At 43.6% G+C, this 19640-nt stretch overlaps 1 protein-coding gene across 12 annotated transcripts in view; it reads left to right on the forward strand.

Annotated features, from left to right (window-relative positions):
- CASP8 (caspase 8) overlaps positions 1 to 19640 on the forward strand; it is a 60083-nt gene that overhangs the window by 30607 nt on the left and 9836 nt on the right. For 3 of the 12 annotated variants that reach the window (XM_077957369.1, XM_077957368.1, XM_077957370.1), the window contains exons 3-8: positions 5043 to 5099; positions 10549 to 10879; positions 15593 to 15698; positions 16802 to 16940; positions 17062 to 17106; positions 19084 to 19148. In XM_077957369.1, the coding sequence (XP_077813495.1) occupies positions 10575 to 10879; positions 15593 to 15698; positions 16802 to 16940; positions 17062 to 17106; positions 19084 to 19148 (660 nt within the window). In that variant the 5' untranslated portion in view covers positions 5043 to 5099; positions 10549 to 10574. Of the gene's footprint in view, positions 1 to 2486; positions 2857 to 5042; positions 5100 to 10548; positions 10880 to 15592; positions 15699 to 16801; positions 16941 to 17061; positions 17107 to 19083; positions 19149 to 19640 lie in introns of those variants that run through there. The other 9 variants (XM_015110650.3, XM_015110651.3, XM_015110648.3 and 6 more) reach the window with 7 other exon arrangements.

Here is a 19640-nt window from a genome sequence, read left to right on the forward strand (position 1 = left end):
ATGTACAGGGGCTAAGAGCAGAAACTCTTGAGTGAGACACTCCTGAGTTCATGCATTGGCCCTGCCATTTGTCAGCTAATTGACGTTGTATTTAATTGTATCATCTGTATGTAAGCCTAATAATTTGTAGCCCTCTTAGAGATGTTGTGAGCTTAAACAACATGGTAGTGAATATTTAATTAATTAATTAATTAATTAATTAATTTGTTTTTGAGACAGAGTCTTGCTTTGTCACCCAGGCTGGAGTGCAGTGGCGTGATCATGGCTCACTGCAGCCTTGACCTCCCACACTCAAGTTATCCTCTCACCTCAGCCTCCTGAGTAGCTTGAGACAACAGATGCATGCCACCATACCTGACTAGTTTTTAAAATTTTTCTGCAGAGACGGTGTCTCCCTATGTTGCCCAGGCTGGCCTCAATCTGTTGGGCTCAGGCGATCCTCCTGCCTTGGTCTTCCAGAGTCCTGGGATTACTGGTGTGAGCTACTGCACCCACAGCCTATTTACTGAGAACTGTGGAAGGCCCAGGCACTATTCTAAGAGCTCCAGCTGTTTTATCTCCCACATTTTTGCTCAGGTAGGAGTTCCAAAGCTGGAGCTTGAAGACTCATATTTTTAGAAATTTTGCAGTGAATTCTGAGGTGGGTCAGATTGAGATTCATGGCTATGCATTCATGTTTAGGCGGTGACTAACTACTCAGGGTTTTAGAGACAAACAGACCTCATTCTGTCACTCACTGACTGAGCGGGGCCAAGTCTTTCAACCTCTCTAAGCCTCAGTGTCCTCATCTATAAAATGGGACCAATCATAGCATCCACTTCTGAGAACTGTTCAGAAGTGGAATGGAAATGAGCCAGTTTAGGTGGCTGTGTCTGGCATACACCAATGGTTTGATACGTATTAGCTTGTGCCTTTATTGGGCCAACTCCTTTTTGTTAGGTGACTGAGAAACCAAGGCCCTTCTGATCTTTATTCATCGTTCATTATTAGTTTAAATTTGTTGCTCTTCCATCCACATGATTCATTCCAAATCCTAAGTGTTGGAGAAAGGGAGTTAGTGTGTCATAGAAAAATCTCTGTTTTGGCCCAGCAGGACTGAGTTTGACTCCATGGAACTGTTTGAGCCTTAGTTTCTTCATCCATAACATGGGAGAACAATACCCTGAATTGCTGCAAGAATTAGAGATAGTTCATGTCAAGGTGTAACATACAGGTAATATGTTACTTCTGGTGTTCTGGTTATAAAATGTACAAGATGTGCAAGCAAAAGGGCAGAAAACCCTTTTTAAAAATTCATGGCTGGGTGTAGTGGCTCACACCTGTAATCCCAGAACTTTGGGAGGCCGAGGTGGGTGGATCACCTGAGGTTATGAGTTTGAGACCAGCCTGACCAACATGGAGAAACCCTGTCTCTACTAAAAATCCAAAATTAGCCACGCATGGTGGTGCATGCCTGTAATCCCAGCTACCCAGGAGGCTGAGGCAGGAGAATCACTTGAACCCGGGAGGCGGAGGTTGCTGTGAGCCGAGATGGCGCCATTGCACTCCAGCCTGGGTAACAAGAGCGAAAATCCATCCCAAAAAAAAGAAAAAAAAAATTCACATGGGAAACAGAGGCGGATGGCAGAGAACAGGGGAGTGGCTGGGCACGGTGGCTCATGCCTCTAATCCTAGCACTTTGGGAGGCCAAGGTGGGTGAATTCCTTGAGGTCAGGAGTTCGAGACCAGTCTGACCAACATGGTGAAAACCCGTCTCTACTGAAAATACAAAAATTAGCCAGGCGTGGTGGTGGGTGCCTGTAGTCCCAGCTACTTGGGAGGCTGAGAGGCAGGAGAATCACTTCAACCCAGGAGGTGGAGGTTGCAGTGAGCCAAGACCGCACCACTGTACTGTTACACGGACAACAGACTGAGACTCCATCTCAAAAAAAAAAAAAAAAAAAAAAAAAAGAGAACAAGGGAGGGTCTGGGGTTCAGAGCTTTGGGGAACAGACCTCAGTAGCACCAACACTCCAGGATCAATGCTACAAAGACACGGGTTACAACTAAACTGGAGAACATGGCCAAAGAAGGGAACTGAAGTGTCCTGGCTCAGCCCTATTTAGGGCTGTTTAGCTCTGTTTAGGGCTGAGCCAAGTAGGGCTGAGTCAGAACACTTCCTCCTTTTTTTGTGAACAGTCTACCTACATTTCAGCTACAGGGGTGGCTTCACCCAGTCCGTAGGGAGGGAGGAGAGGGCTGGTCTATGACTTCAGTGCTGAGGTTTGGATCAAGGCAGAGGGAAACTTCCTCTTCCCAGACCCTTTGCAAGGAAGAATGGCATATTACTTGTCACCGACAGGGGTTATGATTACTAAATGGAGTCAGTATAAATGCTTTCCAATAAAGCACGTCCAGCGCTCGGGGTTTTAGTTTTGCATGTCCATGAAATGTCTGCCACCTCCCTCTTCTGAATGGTTGGAAATTGGGCATCTGTTCCTTTAAATAGGAAACATTTCTTGTTCGGGTGAGTCATCTCTGTTCTGCTTTAGGAGTAAAATTTACCCTGCAGTTCATTCTGCTGTGAAGTTTTCTCTTTCTCTTGGAGACCAGGTTCTGCCCTTCTGCTGGAGGGAAGTGTTTTCACAGGTTCTCCTCCTTTTATCTCTTGTGTTTTTTTTTCAAGCCTCCTGAATTTGCTAGTCAACTCAACAGGAAGTGAGGCGGTGGAGGGAGGCAGAAGAGCCAGGGTGGTTACTGAAAGTAAAAGAAACTTCTTCCTGGGAGCCTGTCCCACCCCCTTCCCCACTGAGCACGTGGAGTTAGGCAGGTTAGGGGGCTCAGAGACTGCGATGGTGCCAGGAAAGGGTGGAGCGGGTGAGTGCCTGTTGCCGAGGTGGCCTCTTCAACAGGAAACCACATATTTTTGTTTCTTGAGTTGCTCTAGAAACAGGGCTGTGGGGGCGGGGAAGAAGCTTGGATCTGCCCGGCTGAGGACACCTCTGGGTGCTGCCTGGCCAGGTCTCCTGTGGGGTTTCTCTCTGAGCTGTTGCCTCTGATCTTGCTACTTTTTCACTCTGAGCAGTCTCCATTTCCTCTGCTGCCTTTTTGTCCTCCCAGCTTCCCTACTGCCTGGAATACAGATACACGGTCTCCCTCCTGTGAACCCGTTTGGAGAGTCCAGAAAACTTTATCAATCCACTTTTTTTTTCTTTTTCATTTGGCTCTGGGGCCGAGGGTTAAGTTCTTTATTCTGTCGAATCACAGTGCCCTGAGGTGCACAGACCGCTTACCCCTCTTCCGTGTCTTAAGGGTTTCCTTTTATGTCTCCACCCCCACCCCTGCCCTCCTGCCCTCTCTCTTGCTCCCCAAAGATAATTCTCTAATGTTTTGATGTGGATTCGTGAATTTATCTGTATCTTTGCAAAATGTATTTTTCTTTTGTATATGTACACTGTTTTTTAACTATGCCATCTCAGGCAAGTAAGTAATTCCTCTGTACCTCTGTTATCTCATTGTTAAATGGGATTAATAATGCCTTGAGAGGTGACTGTGAGGCTTGAAGGAGATAATACGCACACATCACTTACTACATGAGTTAGCAATTATTATTGCATATTAATACTATTGGCATTTTATTTTACTCATTCTGTTTCTATTTCTTTTTTATTTATTTATTTTTTGAGACAAGATCTTGCTTTGTCACCCAAGGCTGGAGTGCAGTGGTGCAATCATGGCTCACTGTAGCCTCGACATCTTGGGATCAAGCAATGTTCCCATCTCAGCCTTCAGATTAACTGGGACCACAGTCGTGTGCTACCACACCTGGCTAATTCAAAAATTTTTCTTCATAGAGATGGTGTCTCACTATGTTGCCCAGGCTGGTCTCAAACTCCTACGCTCAAGGGATCCTCCCGCCTTGGCCTCCCAAAGTGCTAGGATTACAGGCATGAGCCACTGTGGCCATCCAGGCATTGATGTTATCAGGCCACCTTGACCTAGCCCTCTCTGGTGAAGAGTCCTTTTCAGATACTTCATTCAGTCTTCTCAGCTATGAGTCCCTGCCCTCTGAAAGCTTATATTCTATTTGGGGAAAGACAAAAGGCAGTTTCAAAGAAGAGAGGTGCTTGATTTTCTTTTCCTACTTTTAACATCAGAAAACATTTCGTCTAACTCTCAGTATGAAGGCAATCTTTTGTTTACTGATCTGTCCCTAGAGCCCAACATGGTGAGGGCCCCAGGATTTGCCTCTTTGATAAGATGGTAAACCCATCTTGTGGCTAACTTCGTGGTGTCCCCAGCTACACTCATATACAAGGATCACCTTTGGTAAGATAGGGTTACCATCTTACCAAAGAGTTTTTGCATTTTAGAGGTTTTTCTTTTTAGATTTTTTTCATTTTAGAATTTTTTTATTTCAGAGTTTTTTTCTTTTTAGAGGTTTTTCATTTTAGAGTTTTTTCTTTTTTAGAGTTTTTTTTTTTTTTTTTTTTTTTTTTTTTTTTTTTTTAGAGTTTTTTAGGCGGCTGAGAGTGGAATCTGGTGACTTGGGGCCACAGAGATGCTCCTTGGCTAAACCAGGGGCTTTAGCTCTGAACGTTCACAGTCACCCTGAGAACCAAGATGAGGGCTCTGCGATGTCCAATCTCAAGACTTCTCCGAGGTGCTCCATCAAGATTCATTGAATGAAAAAATTAAAGTCTTAATGATGAACCCAGAAAAATCTTTAAATCCTAAATACGAAATGAAAGTGTTCTTAGTTACAATCCAGTCCAACGTCCTCATTTTGGAATGTGGAAATGAGGCCCCAAAGGTAAAATGGCCCATCATAGCCAGGGGCCAGTGCTCAGGTGGCCAGATGCCCCGCCCCACCCTGCAGGCAGTCTCTTGGACCATCAGGCCTTTTTCCTCCAGCTTTAGAAGCTTTAGAAGGTGCTCTGTTCACTCAGGGGCAAGTGGTAAGCGTTCCCTCCCCTCTAGTGTTTGTGACTTAGGAGTTTCGAAACAGGAAGTACAGCTGGCTGTGCCCTTCATCCTTCATTAGATGTTTGCTCTTGTCTTAGATGCTCAGATGGCAGTGGAGAGGCCTGTAACAAAGGTGTTACCATCGTGAGAGTAAGGTAAGGATTTGCCCCTTTGTTAAGGTCAGAGGGGCCTTTTGGGAGAAGGCCTTTGATTCTGGAGTTTTTTAGGCTGCTGAGAGTGAGGTTGGGTGGCCCTGGGGCTATGGAGGTGATCCTCATATGTGAGTGTGGATGGGAAACCATGAAGTTAGTGGAAGAGGTAGCAGTCCCTCTGAGAGCCTTGCCGAGGGCCGTGCAGTTTCCAGATCTTGAGGCCAGTCTGGCTTAGACTGATTAAGTGCTAGGAGTTTCTGAAATGCTGCCATTTACCTACTTGTATAAAGGCTTCATCCTGATCCCAGCTAAATTTGTGAAACAAAGAGTAGAAGCCAAAATTTAAATCTCAACTAACTTTGCTGCTACAGCTATCCTCCCACCAACACACATACCCACCAACATACACATTTGCCAACATAAACACACACACACATACACATACACACACCCATGTGGTCCTACTAATTCAATTATTTATGTTTTAAAGAAATTTAAAAAGGCTGGGCTCAGTGGCTCACACCTGTAATCCCAGCACTTTGGGAGGCCGAGGCGGGTGAATCACCTGAGGTCAGGAGTTTGAGACTAGCCTGACCAACATGAAGAAACCCTGTCTCTACTAAAAATACAAAATTAGCCGGATATGGTGGCGCAGGCCTGTAATCCCAGCTACTCGGGAGGCTGAGGCAGGAGAATTGCTTGAACCTGGGAGACAGAAGTTGTGGTGAGCCGAGATTGTGCCATTGCACTCCAGCCTGGGCAACAAGAGCAAAACTCCATCTCAAAAAAAAAAAAAAAAAAAAAGAGAAAAGAAAGAGAAATTAAAAAGATACAGAACAGTTCAAAAAACAATATAATGGGAAGACTAGATGGACAAAATCGGAGACCTGCACTTGTGGGGTTAAGCATTTACGGGTGAAGTTGCAAGTTTCATTCTGTTTGACAATGATGGGATTATGTGTTTTGTTGAGGTTCGGACACCTTTGCTGGGTTGTTAGAACGCCGTGGCTGCAGTGCCCTGTTATGGACACCATGTGCATGCAGAATGGATGTCTGTTAGGTTCGGGGGCAGCCCACAGTGTGAGGCAGGCAGCCTGGACCCGAAGGAGTGGCAATACTACCTCCTGGTTAGGGGTTTGGGCCTGAGAGCGAGTGGCTTTCAGGTTCTCTCAAGCTTCGGATGAGATGCAGGTTTCTGTTTCTGACAGTGAATGCGTGTTTTGCTTTTTCCCTACCTGTGGGGTAGTTATCACTGCAAGAGCTAGGACGCTGCTAGAATATTACTGGAGTGATTGTGATGAGATGGAATGTATTTGCAGTTTAATTGTGGCATGTAATACAGTGGTAGAATGGGACTCCGGAATGAGATGCTGGGGCCTAGATTCTAGCACTTCCTTTGTGAGGCTCTGACCCCCTCTCTCCTATAGTGGATTTGTTAAGAACTTCTGTTTTTGTGGTTTTGTTGTTATATATATTTTTGAAATGTTATTCTCCAAAAATGTTATGATTTTATGTTTTTCTTCATGAGATTCTTTCACCGCCTTCCAGCTGCAAGTAGAATGGCGTCTAAATCTTTGCGATCTGTCATTGAAGCCCTTGAGTGAGATACTTAAATCTGGCTGTGGCTCTCTCTCTTACTAGCTTATTTCCGAGCCGTGATTTTTCACAACAGAAAAATGGGGACAATAATGGTAGTTTCTTCAGAGGCTTTTAGTGAAATGAGGTTAAAAAATATTTTTATGTTTATGTGGATATATAGGTTATAAACATTTATATATCATTTATTTATATGATTATTATAAATACATATTTATATTTAAATATTTTGGGGCATAAATATATAAAATAATTATACTTATGTAATACAAATAGACTTATAATATACATTTACTATTTAGCAGAGATTATATAAAATATATGTATTACATGGCAAAATATTCAAATTTACATATGTTATAAATACATGTGGAAAAAAATTGGTCACACAAAATGTGACCAAAGAATTACTTCCAAATGGCAAGTTTTTAAGTACTTTTTATTTTCTTTTTATACTTCTTTGTACTTTCTCTATGAAACAAGTGTTACTTTTACTATTTTTAGGAACCAAAAAGACAAGTACATTATTTTAAAAATACTAGCTTAACAAAGCTGCTAGCCCATAAGCTAGTGCAGAACATCTAGGTCCCATAAAACAAGAACCGCCATGTGATGTCTCTCCCCGTGCAGTGCTGGATGGCCCGTTGTTAATGGTGTCGTAAACCCTTTGCCAGTGACTGTTTTCTAGGTACCGTGACTAGAGGGATGTGTAACTTAAGCAAAAAGCAAAAAACAGAAAAGGCTGACTATCATCCGACAGTGTATTCTGGAATACCTGGGCCAGGGAAGAAGCCATGTTAGCACTTTCCCTTCTAAATATCAGTTATGATTGGATGGGGAAACCACTTAAAAAGCATTGCCACGTTGTTGGAGAGGTAATGAAATGAGTGAGATGAGGTGGCTACGGAGGACGGAGCTATGCGCCAATCTTATTATATCCAAATTCATGTCATCTCAGCCTTGGATTGTATTGATTTTTATTATATACTGTCAGAAAATGCTATTGAATATGTAACAAGAGACTCAAAAAGGTTTATTCCTTTTGACCCAATACTACTACTTTTAGGAAATTATTCTAAGAAAATAATTAGAGGTATACTTAAAGATTTGCATTTCGAGGTCATCCTAAATGTAATCAGAAACTGGCTATATAAATTGTCACCCATCTCTAAGATTAAATGCTTTACAGATATTAAAACCCATGCTGTAGAAGAAAAACTAAAGACATCAGGAAAGTACTTACAATATGAGATGTACCTATCAGTGGAAAAATCCACTTATACTACAGAAATATGGTGTGTTCAAATATAAGGAAAAATGTGTATGCATAAAATATTTGGTAGGAAAGAGTAAAATATTATTGGGCATTTATCTTTGGATGGTGGAATTATACATAATTTTAATTTTCCTTTTTATCTTTTCTGTATTTTCTAAAATGACTACACTAAGTGTTTTTATCCTCAGAAAAAAATAATTGAGGGATGGGGGAAGGGAAGTCCTGCTTTCATTTGATTCTTTGACTGGTTTTATTCTGTAAGATGAGATTTCAACAGAGGTTAGAATGCATTAAAAATTTTAAAGACAGTTGAACTAAGGGCATTAAACAGGGTTAGATCTAGTTTAGATCTTTTCCAGCATATAAATAAGAATGGATCTTTAAAGGTTTTAACTAGGTATATTTTTGGAATAAGTAATACATGTACATGGTAAAAATTCAAACAGTACAAACTGTGCAGCAAGGTATGGGAAGTAAAGCAACTCTCACTGTCACCTCCACCCATCGGCCTTCCCACACCGCACGGCCACGTCTGTATGTCATTCTGCTTTTCTTTAACATTACTGAAGGAACTTCCTGTGTGTTTTTTGTTAGAGCTCTTCTGTGAATACACAAAATATGTACTGATCAATACATTATGTAGGTCACACATGCTCATCCACACTGATCTTCCTATTCTCTCTAGTAGCCAAATAGAGTTCCCTGGAATATGATTAATAGCTTACCTAAATCTTCTAATACTGATAAACAGTTGTTTCTGCTCTGTTGTTATTTCAAGGAATGCTACCATGAATCGCCTTGTATATGGTTTTGAGTATACTTATGTCTAAGTGAATGTAGGCAGAACTCTTGGAAGTTAAATTGTGGGCCAAAGTTGGTGTGAATTTTATATTTTGACGGAGATGGCTAAATGACCCACCTGTTTTTTTGTTTTGTTTTGCTTTTGCTCTTGCTCTTTTTTTTTTAAGAGTTGGGTCTTGCTACCTGGGGTCTTGCCCAGGGTAGACCTGAACTCCTGGGCCACGTTGGTTTATTTTACTGCATTCCCAGTGCCTAGAGCAACAATTGACATGTACCAGCAGTATCTATTGGAAATTCTGACACCTTGAGGAAGTGCCAGCGTCACAGCCGGGCTTGATCTAAGCTCTTAACCACGGCACTGCTGCCCTCCCCCACAGTGACTGTCGCCCTTGTTAGGGGAGCCATGCCTCAGTCTTGTTCCTATGAAGAATGGAGCACAAACACCACTCCGAGGGTTTTTTTTTTTTTTTTTTTTTTTTTTTACTATGGACAGAGGCCGTCAGAGCAGGGAAGGTGGTGGAGCCTGGGGCTCAAGGGAAAACCCCTAATGTCAGGTCGCTGGCATGATAATTATCTGGAGTTTGCTGAAACACGGCCCTCTCCTTTAGAAACATGGTGTGAAAATACCACATAACCTGACTTAGAGACTGTGTAGGTTGAAAGGGCTGTCGGGGTGACTGGTTCAGTTTCCAGTCTTGAGTTCCTGACCAACTGTAGGCACTGGTCCTTGGGCCCTTCGGGGACCTCGCTGCCCCATGTCCTCCTTCCACTGTTGTTTCAATCAGACCCCATCACTCCCGCCCTCCAGCACTGAAATGCCTCCTCCTAATAGGTCCCAGTAGGTCCCCTCCTCTGCCTCCAAGTCTTCCAGTCTATCCTTTGCACTTTAAATGTTAATCCCAACTGGGTGACATCATTCCCATTTTCACAGTCCTTTCTTAGTTCCTTATCACCTCCAGGACAAAGCCTAAACCCCTTGCCCCATGGTAATGAGGCCCCTTTGTGACATGGTACCTGGCTAGAGCGTCATCCCTTTGTCCCATCACTCTCCATCCCAGACCCTTTGTAGTTACTTTATTGAGCTCCTAGTGCCTGCCTGAATGGACTTGAAAGTTCTTACCTCCATCTTTTACATTGTTTCCTGTAAGAATTGTGCTTTCTCACATTCTCCCCAGAACCCCTTCCCCACAGGAAGCCCTTCTCCCAGGCTCAGTTAAGGCTTCTTCCTCTACATCCCTACTACACTCTGGTCACAACCCTCTAACCATTGGCTTGTTTTTTTGTTTGTTTGTTTGTTTGTTTGTTTTTTTGTGAGACGGAGTCTTGCTCTGTCACCCAGGCTGGAGTGCGGTGGTGCGATCTCCGCTCACTGCAATCTCCACCTCCCGGGTTCAAGCGATTCTCCTACCCCAGCCTCCCAAGTAGCTGGGATTATAGGCATGCGCCACCATACCTGGCTAATTTTGTATTTTTTTAGTAGAGATAAGTTTTCTCCATGTTGGTCAGGCTGGTCTCTAACTCCCAATCTCAGATGATCCGCCCACCTTGGCCTCCCAAAGTGTTGCGATTACAGGCATGAGCCACCGTGCCCAGCCCATTGGCTTGTTTGTATATCTACCTTCCTAAACAGTAAGAGGGAACTTGTCTGCTGTTCTTTTTCTCTCTTCTGTGCTCACAGCACAATGACCAGTATCTAGTAGATGCAGTAGCCTTTGATGAACAAGCCAGCAAATGGCACTTTTCTTCCTTATCTGAACATACCATTATATTTTGACTTAGATTATATTCTGCTGCCTTTTGAAGAGATGGACTTCAACAGAAATCTTTATGATATTGGGGAACAACTGGACAGTGAAGAGCTGGCCTCCCTCAAGTTCCTGAGCCTGGACTGCATCCCACAAAGGAAGCAAGAACCCATCAAAGATGCCTTGATGTTATTCCAGAGACTCCAGGAAAAGAGAATGTTGGAGGAAAACAATCTGTCCTTCCTGAAGGAGCTGCTCTTCCGAATTAATAGACTGGATTTGCTCACTACTTACCTAAACACTAGAAAGGAGGAGATGGAAAGGGAACTTCAGGCACCAGGCAGGGCTCAGATTTCTGCCTACAGGTGGGTAGAAACTCCCAGTGTGGGGACTGGGAGGTGTGGGTTGAATGGACAACTTCTGTGGGCAGGGCTGACTGGGGCTTGTCTTTGTGGTACCCTGCCTATGGAGCCTGGGAGCCCAGCTATGCTACAATTCTAAGCTTCTACAGACAGACAGTGGTGCCTTGGGTGGTCCTGCAAAAGGCTCTAAAACTTAGCTTCTCCCCACCCTAGAGAGAGTGGGTAAACAAAGGCGTGAGAGAGAAACCACATTCAGTATCACTTGGGAGGCTTTGGGAAGATGTCCCACTGGAGCTAGATTAAGAAATTTAGGGGCCTTATGTATAATTCTGTAAAAATGCTAAGACCATAAAATACAAATTTATTTTTCAAAGTGAAACATTACTTAGAGGTATGCTGAAGTTATAATAGAGTTTTTCTAAATGTTCTCATTTTTTTCCTCTCTTATCTTGGTGCCTCTTGATATCCAGATTGTGTGCTTACTTTGTCCATACATTGAGTAAAGCATCATGGCTTCCCACCTTGAAATCCCCCTCCCATCTGCTTGTGGATGGCTATGGAAATTTTCAATGAGATTTAAGGGTTTTTTGCCACACTTAAAGACTCGAATGACAAAGTTCATTACAGAGCTGTAAGCCGCTGGCCTGGCACATACCGCTAGGCAGTCCCCACCAAGGCTGTCCAGCTCCTGTGAGCCTGGCTGTATGACAATTCTAAGCTTTATAGGACGACAGTGGCACCTTGGGTCATCTTGCCAAAGGCTGTACAACTCAGCTTCTCCCCACCCTAGGGAGAGTGGGTAACCAAAGGTGTGAGAGAGAAACCCCATTCAGTTACAACTTCATGATGCTGTGACAAGACTTTAAAAACAGAAACACATTGTCACCTACTCTCTTTCAACATCTCCTATTATCGGACACTACTTAAACCAATTTTAGCTTTGCTTTCAGGAAGCTTCTACTGAAGCCTTCGCTCTGGGCCCATTTCATTGTCTCTGTTTGCTTGTCGATAACTATGGCATGTGAGATGGAAAGGGTTCACAGCCAGGGCTGACAGCTGCTGCCCTCTGATGGCCCAGCCCATGAACGCCCTGGTCTTTCTATTCTCAGAGACTGTTTGTTTTGAGGCTTGACTACTTTTTGTTTTGTTTTGTTTTTGAGATGGAGTCTCGCTCCGTCACCCAGGCTAGAGTGCAGTGGCATGATCTCGGCTCACTGCAACCTCTACCTCCAGGGTTCAAGTGATTCTCCTGCCTCAGCCTCCTGAGTAGCTGGGATTACAAGTGCGTGCCACCATGCCCAGCTAATTTTTGTATTTTTAGCAGAGACGGAGTTTCACCATGTTGGCCAGGCTGGTCTCAAACTCCTGACTTTAAGTCATCCACCTGTCTTGACCTCTCAAAGTGCTGGAATTATAGGCGTGAGCCACCGCGCCCAGCCAAGGCTTGACTATTTTGATTTTAAATGACAAAAGAGATATTCTGGGCCAGGCAAGGTGGCTCATGCCTGTAATCCCAGCACTTTGGGAGGCTGAGGCGGGTGGATAACCTGAGGTCAGGAGTTCAAGACTAGCCTGGCCAACATGGTGAAACCCTATCTCTACTAAAAATACAAAAATTAGTTGGGTGTGGTGGCTCACGCCTGTAATCCCAGCTACTTGGGGGGCTGAGGCAGGAGAATCACTTGAATCCAGGAGGCAGAGGTTGCAGTGAGCTGAGATCGTGCCATTGCACTCCAGCCTGGGCAACAAGAGTGAAACTCTGTCTCAAAAAAAACAAAACAAAGCAAAAAAACAAAAAAAAGAGATATTCTGGGTGTGTAAGTTTCCTAGGGCTGCGGTAGCAAAGTAACACAAACTAGCACGTTTAAAACAGTTTTTAAAATTTATTCTCATAGTTCTGGAGGCCTAAGTCAGAAATCAAGATGTCAACAGGGTTGGTTCCTTTTAAGAGGCTCCAAGGAAGAATCTGTTTCACACCTTTCCCTGCTTCTGGTGGGTGCAGGAATCCTCGGTGCTCCCTGTTTGTACATGCAGCACAGCAGTCTCTGCCTATGTTCCCTTCTCTGTGTCTAAATCTCCTTCTTATAAGGAGACAGTCACTGGATTAGGAATTAGGGCCCACCCTAATCCAATGTGGCCTTATCTTTTTGTACGTGTGTGAGAGACAGTGTCTCACTACATCACCCAAGCTGGAGTGCAGTGGCACGATCTTGGCTCACTGCAACCTCTGCCTCCTGGGTTCAAGCAATCTTCCCACCTCAGCCTCCCAAGTAGCTGAGACTACAGGCACCCACCACCATGTCTGGCTGATTTTTGTATTTTTTGTAGAGATGGGGTTTCGAAATGTTGCCCAGGCTAGTCTTGAACTCCTGGGCTTATGCGATCTGCCCACCTTGGCCTCCCAAGTTCTGGGATTACAGGCGTGAGCAACTGCGCCTGGCCAGCGTGACCTCATCTTAATGAAATTTTATCTGCAAATGTCCTGTGTCCAAATAAGGTCACATTCTCATATTCCAGTTAGACATGAATTTTGAGGAAGAAGGGAGAACACTATTCAACCAGTACACTAGATAGCTCTGGTTTACTAGAATTGTGAAGTCTTTATAAGGAACTTATTCATTAAGGCACCAGTTAGTCCTAAAAACCCACAGCCCCAGAACTAGGAAAGCCAAGGGGGTCTCATCCTGTGCCCAACATCTTGGTCCTTTGAAGGTTCCACTTCTGCCGCATGAGCTGGGCTGAAGCAAACACCCAGTGCCAGACATAGTCTGTACCTTTCTGGTGGAGGATTGATCATCTACTAATAAGGCAGGATCTGTCTGTTAAAATCTTTCATGTATTGGCTTACTGAAATACAATCCTGACTTACTGCTTGTTCATTATCATTGAATACTAGCCAGGAGCTAATAAATATGCTAGGGTGGCCACTTACCATTATAAGAAAACACTAGACATTTTATTTTCCAGTTATAATTGCTACCTATAAAATAAGTATCTTATAAACTATTCAGGTTCATTACTAAACAATGATGGTACAAGAAAGCCTGTAGGCTTCAATAATGAGGAAAGCAAAAGGGTAAATACCTTGTAATAAAGGCGAAAGAGTCAGAATAGCTTTTTGGATTAGATCCAATTTTGGCCAAACCGAAAGCTTTAGATAAACACTTTTAGGGTAGAGAGTCCACGAGAAGGAGGATAAGGTAGATGGTAATACTGAGTAATTTCTGTTTCTATGCCATTTTTATTTTGAGAATTTTAATTTTCTAATTAAATTTTCAAGTCAACATGTTTTGTATTAAAATTATTTTCCTTTACACCATAGTGTTGAAAGGTTTGCTGACTTCTAAAACATTCCTGTGTTCACCTATTTGGCAAGCATATTCCAAGAGCCTAAATGTCCCAGCCTAAATGTGCCTATCACATACATGTGATAGGCATAGATTAGGAAATAGTAATACCTATCACTCATTGAACACTTAGTGTGTTGCCAAAGATTGGTTTAAGTGCTTCACATAAACTTATTTGTGTAACCCTCGACACCCTCCTATGATGTGGTTACGGATAATTATCTTCAGTCTATGGGCGAGGAAAAAATGTGTAACATGTTTGAAGTTAATGCTGCTCAAAGATGGTGGAATTAAGGCTCCAACACCAATAGCCGGGGTCCTCTGCATGCAAACATTGCACCTCATAACCCTCTGGGTTTATGAAAATAAAAAGGGTACAGACCTGGCCATTAGGGGACTTGAACAGTTTCTAAACAGACAATTATTTTTTGTTTTTATTTTTAGTGTGATGGCATGATCACAGCTCACTGCAGCCTCAACCTCCTGGGCTCAAATGATCCTCTCACCTCAGCCTCTGGAGTAGCTGGGACCACAGGTGCATGCCACCACACCCGGCTAATTTTTAAATATTTTTGGTAGAGAGGGGGTCTTGCTATGTTGCCCAGGCTGGTCTCAAACCCCTGGGCTCAAGTGATCCTCTTCCTGCCTTGGCCTCCTAATGCGCTGGAATTAGAGGCGTGAACCACTGCACCAGGCCAACAGACAATTATGTGTGTTATCCTTTTGGGGTTCCTAAGTCGTAGTGGAGTGAATGCAGCTTTGTGGATGCCCAGGCAATGCTTGAGCTGATTGTTCGTGGATGGGCGTCTGCAGATAGACAAGGGACGGGGTGTAGGGGCACGGCGGAAAGGGGTGAGGGCAGGGCAGCTGGGTGTGTTTGGGGCTTCAGGTCCTTTAGTGTTTGCAGTCTGGTCTGTGATGGCGATGTATTCAGAGACTTTGTATTCCAGAACCAAATGCTTGGCCTTCTTACTGAAGATAATGACTGGGAGAATACTGACCGGTTTTGATTAGGAAAGTCATGAGCCGCTGTGCATTTTGAAAAGCATAATTTCCAAAAGGCAAAGCTTTTTGCTATTGCAACAAAATCTTGATTTTATAGAAAAAAAAAAAAGCAAGATTTACTTAACTGAAATAAACTGAAAGAAAAGTTGATAGAACTTTAAATTGTTAAGGGTGGGAAAGTCAGGGAAGAGCCAGCAGACTTCTGTGTCACAACCTCTTTCCAAGGACTCAACTCATAAACCACGCCGTTAACTGGCTTCACGTTGAAGGGAGGCCTTTGGAATCAAGCCCACTGTGATTCCATATATCAAATGGGAAATTATTTGGGAAAAGGTTTCTAAAGTGTCTCCATTTCCCACCACAGGGTCATGCTCTATCAGATTTCAGAAGAGGTGGGCAGATCAGAATTGAGGTCTTTTAAGTTTCTTCTGCAAGAGGAGATCTCCAAATGCAAACTGGATGATGACATGGTAAGACCTGGTATCTTACTGAGATTTAGTCCTGAGACTTGGTTAGCCAGGGGGCATTTCTGAGACCAAAGAGAGGGGGTATTTTGGTAAAAGCAACCTGGATTCTCACTTTTTGACCAGAAGAAGAAAGTTGTCAGCACGAGTGTTACAGATGTGATTCCTCTATACTGAAGTGCTGCGCATGTTAATTACCGGGAGCAAGGCGGAGTCAGGGGCCGGGAGAAGGAGGCTGGTTGTGCAGATGCAGCCCAGCCTGAGACCCGGCAGAGCTGGGAAAGACAGCGGTGAGTCTGAGGCATTTCCTCCACTTCCGCAGTCCCCGAAACGACCTGGGACCTGGAACTCTGTGTGTATATTGTGTTTGTGTGTGGTGTGTCTGTGTTTTGTGTCTCTGTGTGTTGTGTGTCTCTGTGTGTGTTTTGCATGTCTGTGTGTTGTATGTGCATCTCTGTGTCTGTGCGTGCCTTTCTCTGTGTATAGTGTGTGTCTGTATTTGTGTGTGATATGTGTATCTCTGTGTGTCTCTGTATAAGTGGTATGTGTGTCTGTGTATCTCTGTGTCTGTGTGTGTGTGTTCTCTTGTGGTATGTGTCTGTGTGTGTGTTGTGTAGTGTGTATTGTATTTATGCCTCTATGTGTGTATCACTGAGTATAGTCTGTGTGTGTTGTGTGTATCTGTGTGTGTGTGTATGTGCATGTGTGTATGTATGTGTCTGTGTGTCTGTAGGTACTCAGGTCTGGAGAGGCAATGCTGGGGGTGAGGCCGTCCCCAGGGCATCACCATGGTGACCGGGCTGCTCAGGCTGTTTTACAGTCCTCAAGTAATGCATTCGCAGGAGATTTGAGCACAGGGCCTGGGGACTGGGTGACATCTGACATGGCTTCTCCTTTATCCTCTCATTTCTGTCTTTCTGGGCCAGAAAACATGGAATCGCTTCCCTAGTAGCCTGCTGGCTGTGAGAGACCAGCAGAAGCTGTCAGAAACTTGGGAAGCAAGGGCAGGTCCTTGGTTGGAGAAAGTGGAAGTTAAAAAAAAAAAAAATCTAATCTAAAAACCAGTAGGGCTCAATCCAGATTCCCAACTTTATTTCTCTTCCTCTTAGAACCTGCTGGATATTTTCGTAGAGATGGAGAAGAGGGTCATCCTGGGAGAAGGCAAGTTGGACATCCTGAAGAGAGTCTGTGCCCAAGTCAACAAGAGCCTGCTGAAGATAATCAATGACTATGAAGAATTCAGCAGAGGTAGAAACGACCTGACAGCCGGGAATTGGCAAAACCTACTCTAAAATTGAAACTGACAAATCTGTCCATGTCACAGTTGTTTCTAATCAAATATTGTTGGGGGTTTCCTCTTTTAATTCAGAGAGAACAAGGAGCCTTGAAGGAAGTCCTGAGGAAGGTTCAAATGGTAATGCTTGGAGATACATTTTCAAGATTTAGTTAATTTACTCTCTGGTACCTGCGTGTGTCCTCCCCACAGCCTTCTACCACATGCACGTCCTAATGTGCCTGCTCTACTTTTTTTTTTTTTTTTGAGACAGAGTCTTACTTTGTTGCCCAGGCTGGAGAGCAGTGGCACCATCTTGGCTCACTGCAACCTCCACCTCCTGGGTTCAAGCAATTCTCCTGCCTCAGCCTCCTGAGAAGCTGGAATTACAGGCGCGCACCACTACGCCCAGCTAATTTTGTGTTTTTATTAGAGATGGGGTTTCACCATGTTGGCCTGGCTGGTCTCAAACTCCTGACCTCAGGTGATCTGCCCACCTTGGCCTCCCAAAGTGCTGGGATTACAGGCGTGAGCCACCGCGCTCGGCCGCACCTGCTCTCCTAAGACCTGCAGCCCAGGCTGGCAAGTTTGAAACAGGTGCAGAGTGAGTCAGTCATAAGTAATTTAACATCATTTTTTCTATGTGACTTTTTTTTTCTCCTTGATGTGCTGCTCATGTTATTCCTTGATGTGCTGCTCATGTTATGCACTGAGTAGCTGGATTTAAATTATGTTTCATAATTTCCTTGGTTAAGTCACTTCCTCTGTCAACACCTTCTACACTAAACAACTCCTTTCAACTTCCTTTCACTTTTTCTACCTGGGTAAGCGAGGCTGAATCAAGAGAGAGAACTCTCAATGATCTCCTCCGAAATTTTGATTAATCAAATATTCTTTTGTTGTTGTTGTTGTTTTGAGACAGTGTCTCACTTTGTCCCCCAGGCTGGAATGCAGTGGCGCAATCTTGGCTCACCACAGCCTCTACCTCCTGGACTCAAACGATCCTCTTGCCTCAACCCCCTGAGTAGCTGGGACCACAGCACAAGCCACCATGCCTGGCTAATTTTTGTATTCTTGTAGAGATGGGGTTTCGCTGTGTTGCCCAGGCTGGTCTTAAACTCCTGAACTCAAGCCATCCGGCTACCTGGGCCTCCCAAAGTGCTGGGACTATAGGCAATTAATAAAGTATTCTTTCTGATTAGAAAAATTATATATACTCATTGAAGATGATTTTAAATTCAGATAAATTTTTATAAGTCCAAGAACGCCATCGCTCCATTAATATTGGTTATATTTTTATTGTATTTTTACCTTGGCTCTTTGTGGTGTGTGTGTATAAAATACATTTTGGATCATTCAAATGTATTTTAAAGATTAATGTCCACGCAGGCTCTCCTTCCCTTTCCTCCCTGCCTGCTGAGCCCAAGCTTTACTCCTTAAGAATACTTTAAGGAGTAAAGTACTAAATCATTAATTCATCCTAAGCTAGTGGCTTTATTAATGAGTATCTCACAAATACCACAAAAATTCAACCTGGCCATGTGGAGCAATATAAATTATGGCATTTCTTGGTATGTTTTTCTCTTTGGCGAGGAGACAATTTGATCTTATATTTCCAGAAGCATGTTAATTGCCCTGCTTGCAGAATCTCTCTGGGTTGAAAGGAGATTATATTTATGGCCGTCTGTGAATTTTCATTTCATTTCATTTATTTATTTGAGACAGAGTCTCACTCTGTCGCCCAGGCTGGAGTGCAGTGGTGGTGTGATCTCAGCTCACTGCAACCTCCACCTCCCGAGTTCAAGTGATTCTCCTGCCTCAGCCTCCTGAGCAGCTGGGACTACAGGTGCCTACCACCATGCCCGGCTAATTTTTTTTGTATTTTTAGTAGAGACAGGGTTTCACCATGTTGGCCAGGCTGGTCTCAAACTCCTGATCTCAAGTTATCTTCCCATCTTGGCCTCCCAAAGTGCTGGGATTACAGGCGTGAGCCACTGTGCCCAGCTTGAATTTTCATCTGAAAAAAGACCTTATGTTGTTCTATGTGCTACATATTTCATTACCAGTGTACCTTTCCTGCCATGTCTCATTCTACACGTGTCTCTTTGTTATTTGCAGGGGAGGAGTTGTGTGGGCTAATGACAATCTCGGACTCTCCAAGAGAACAGGATAGTGAATCACAGGTAGATGGAAACCTCCAAATCCTTTTTCTTTTTACATTACAGATTCTAGTTACTTAATTTGTTAGCTTTTTTTTTTTTTTTTTAAGCTGCCAGATAAACCGATAAGAGGCAAAAACTTACTGAAAATTTTGAGAACTGTAGAAAAAATTCACATAAAAACAGTTAAAAATATGACTTAATTTTTAAAACGTGACTCCTTCAGTTTTCTATGCATTCAAATTTTATTTTAAGACCCAAGATGAAGATACTGGAATAGTTGGAAGGTGGAGGGGGTAAGAAGCCTCCTACCAAATCTTCTAGCAGCCGTGCCAGCCTGGATGGGGGAGTGGTTTGGAGAGTCTAGCAGGAATGGAAAAAGCAAAGCCTTTTCGTTTGACTTAACATTTCAAAAATGCTTCTCCTTTGTGATTAGGTGTAAGCAGCAAACTCTCATAACCTAGCCATCTTTGTGTTTTCATCTCAGTGAACCAGCAGAAACATGTACTTTTTAGG

This window comes from Macaca mulatta, chromosome 12, assembly GCF_049350105.2.
Source record: "Macaca mulatta isolate MMU2019108-1 chromosome 12, T2T-MMU8v2.0, whole genome shotgun sequence".
Classification (NCBI taxonomy): domain Eukaryota; kingdom Metazoa; phylum Chordata; class Mammalia; order Primates; family Cercopithecidae; genus Macaca; species Macaca mulatta.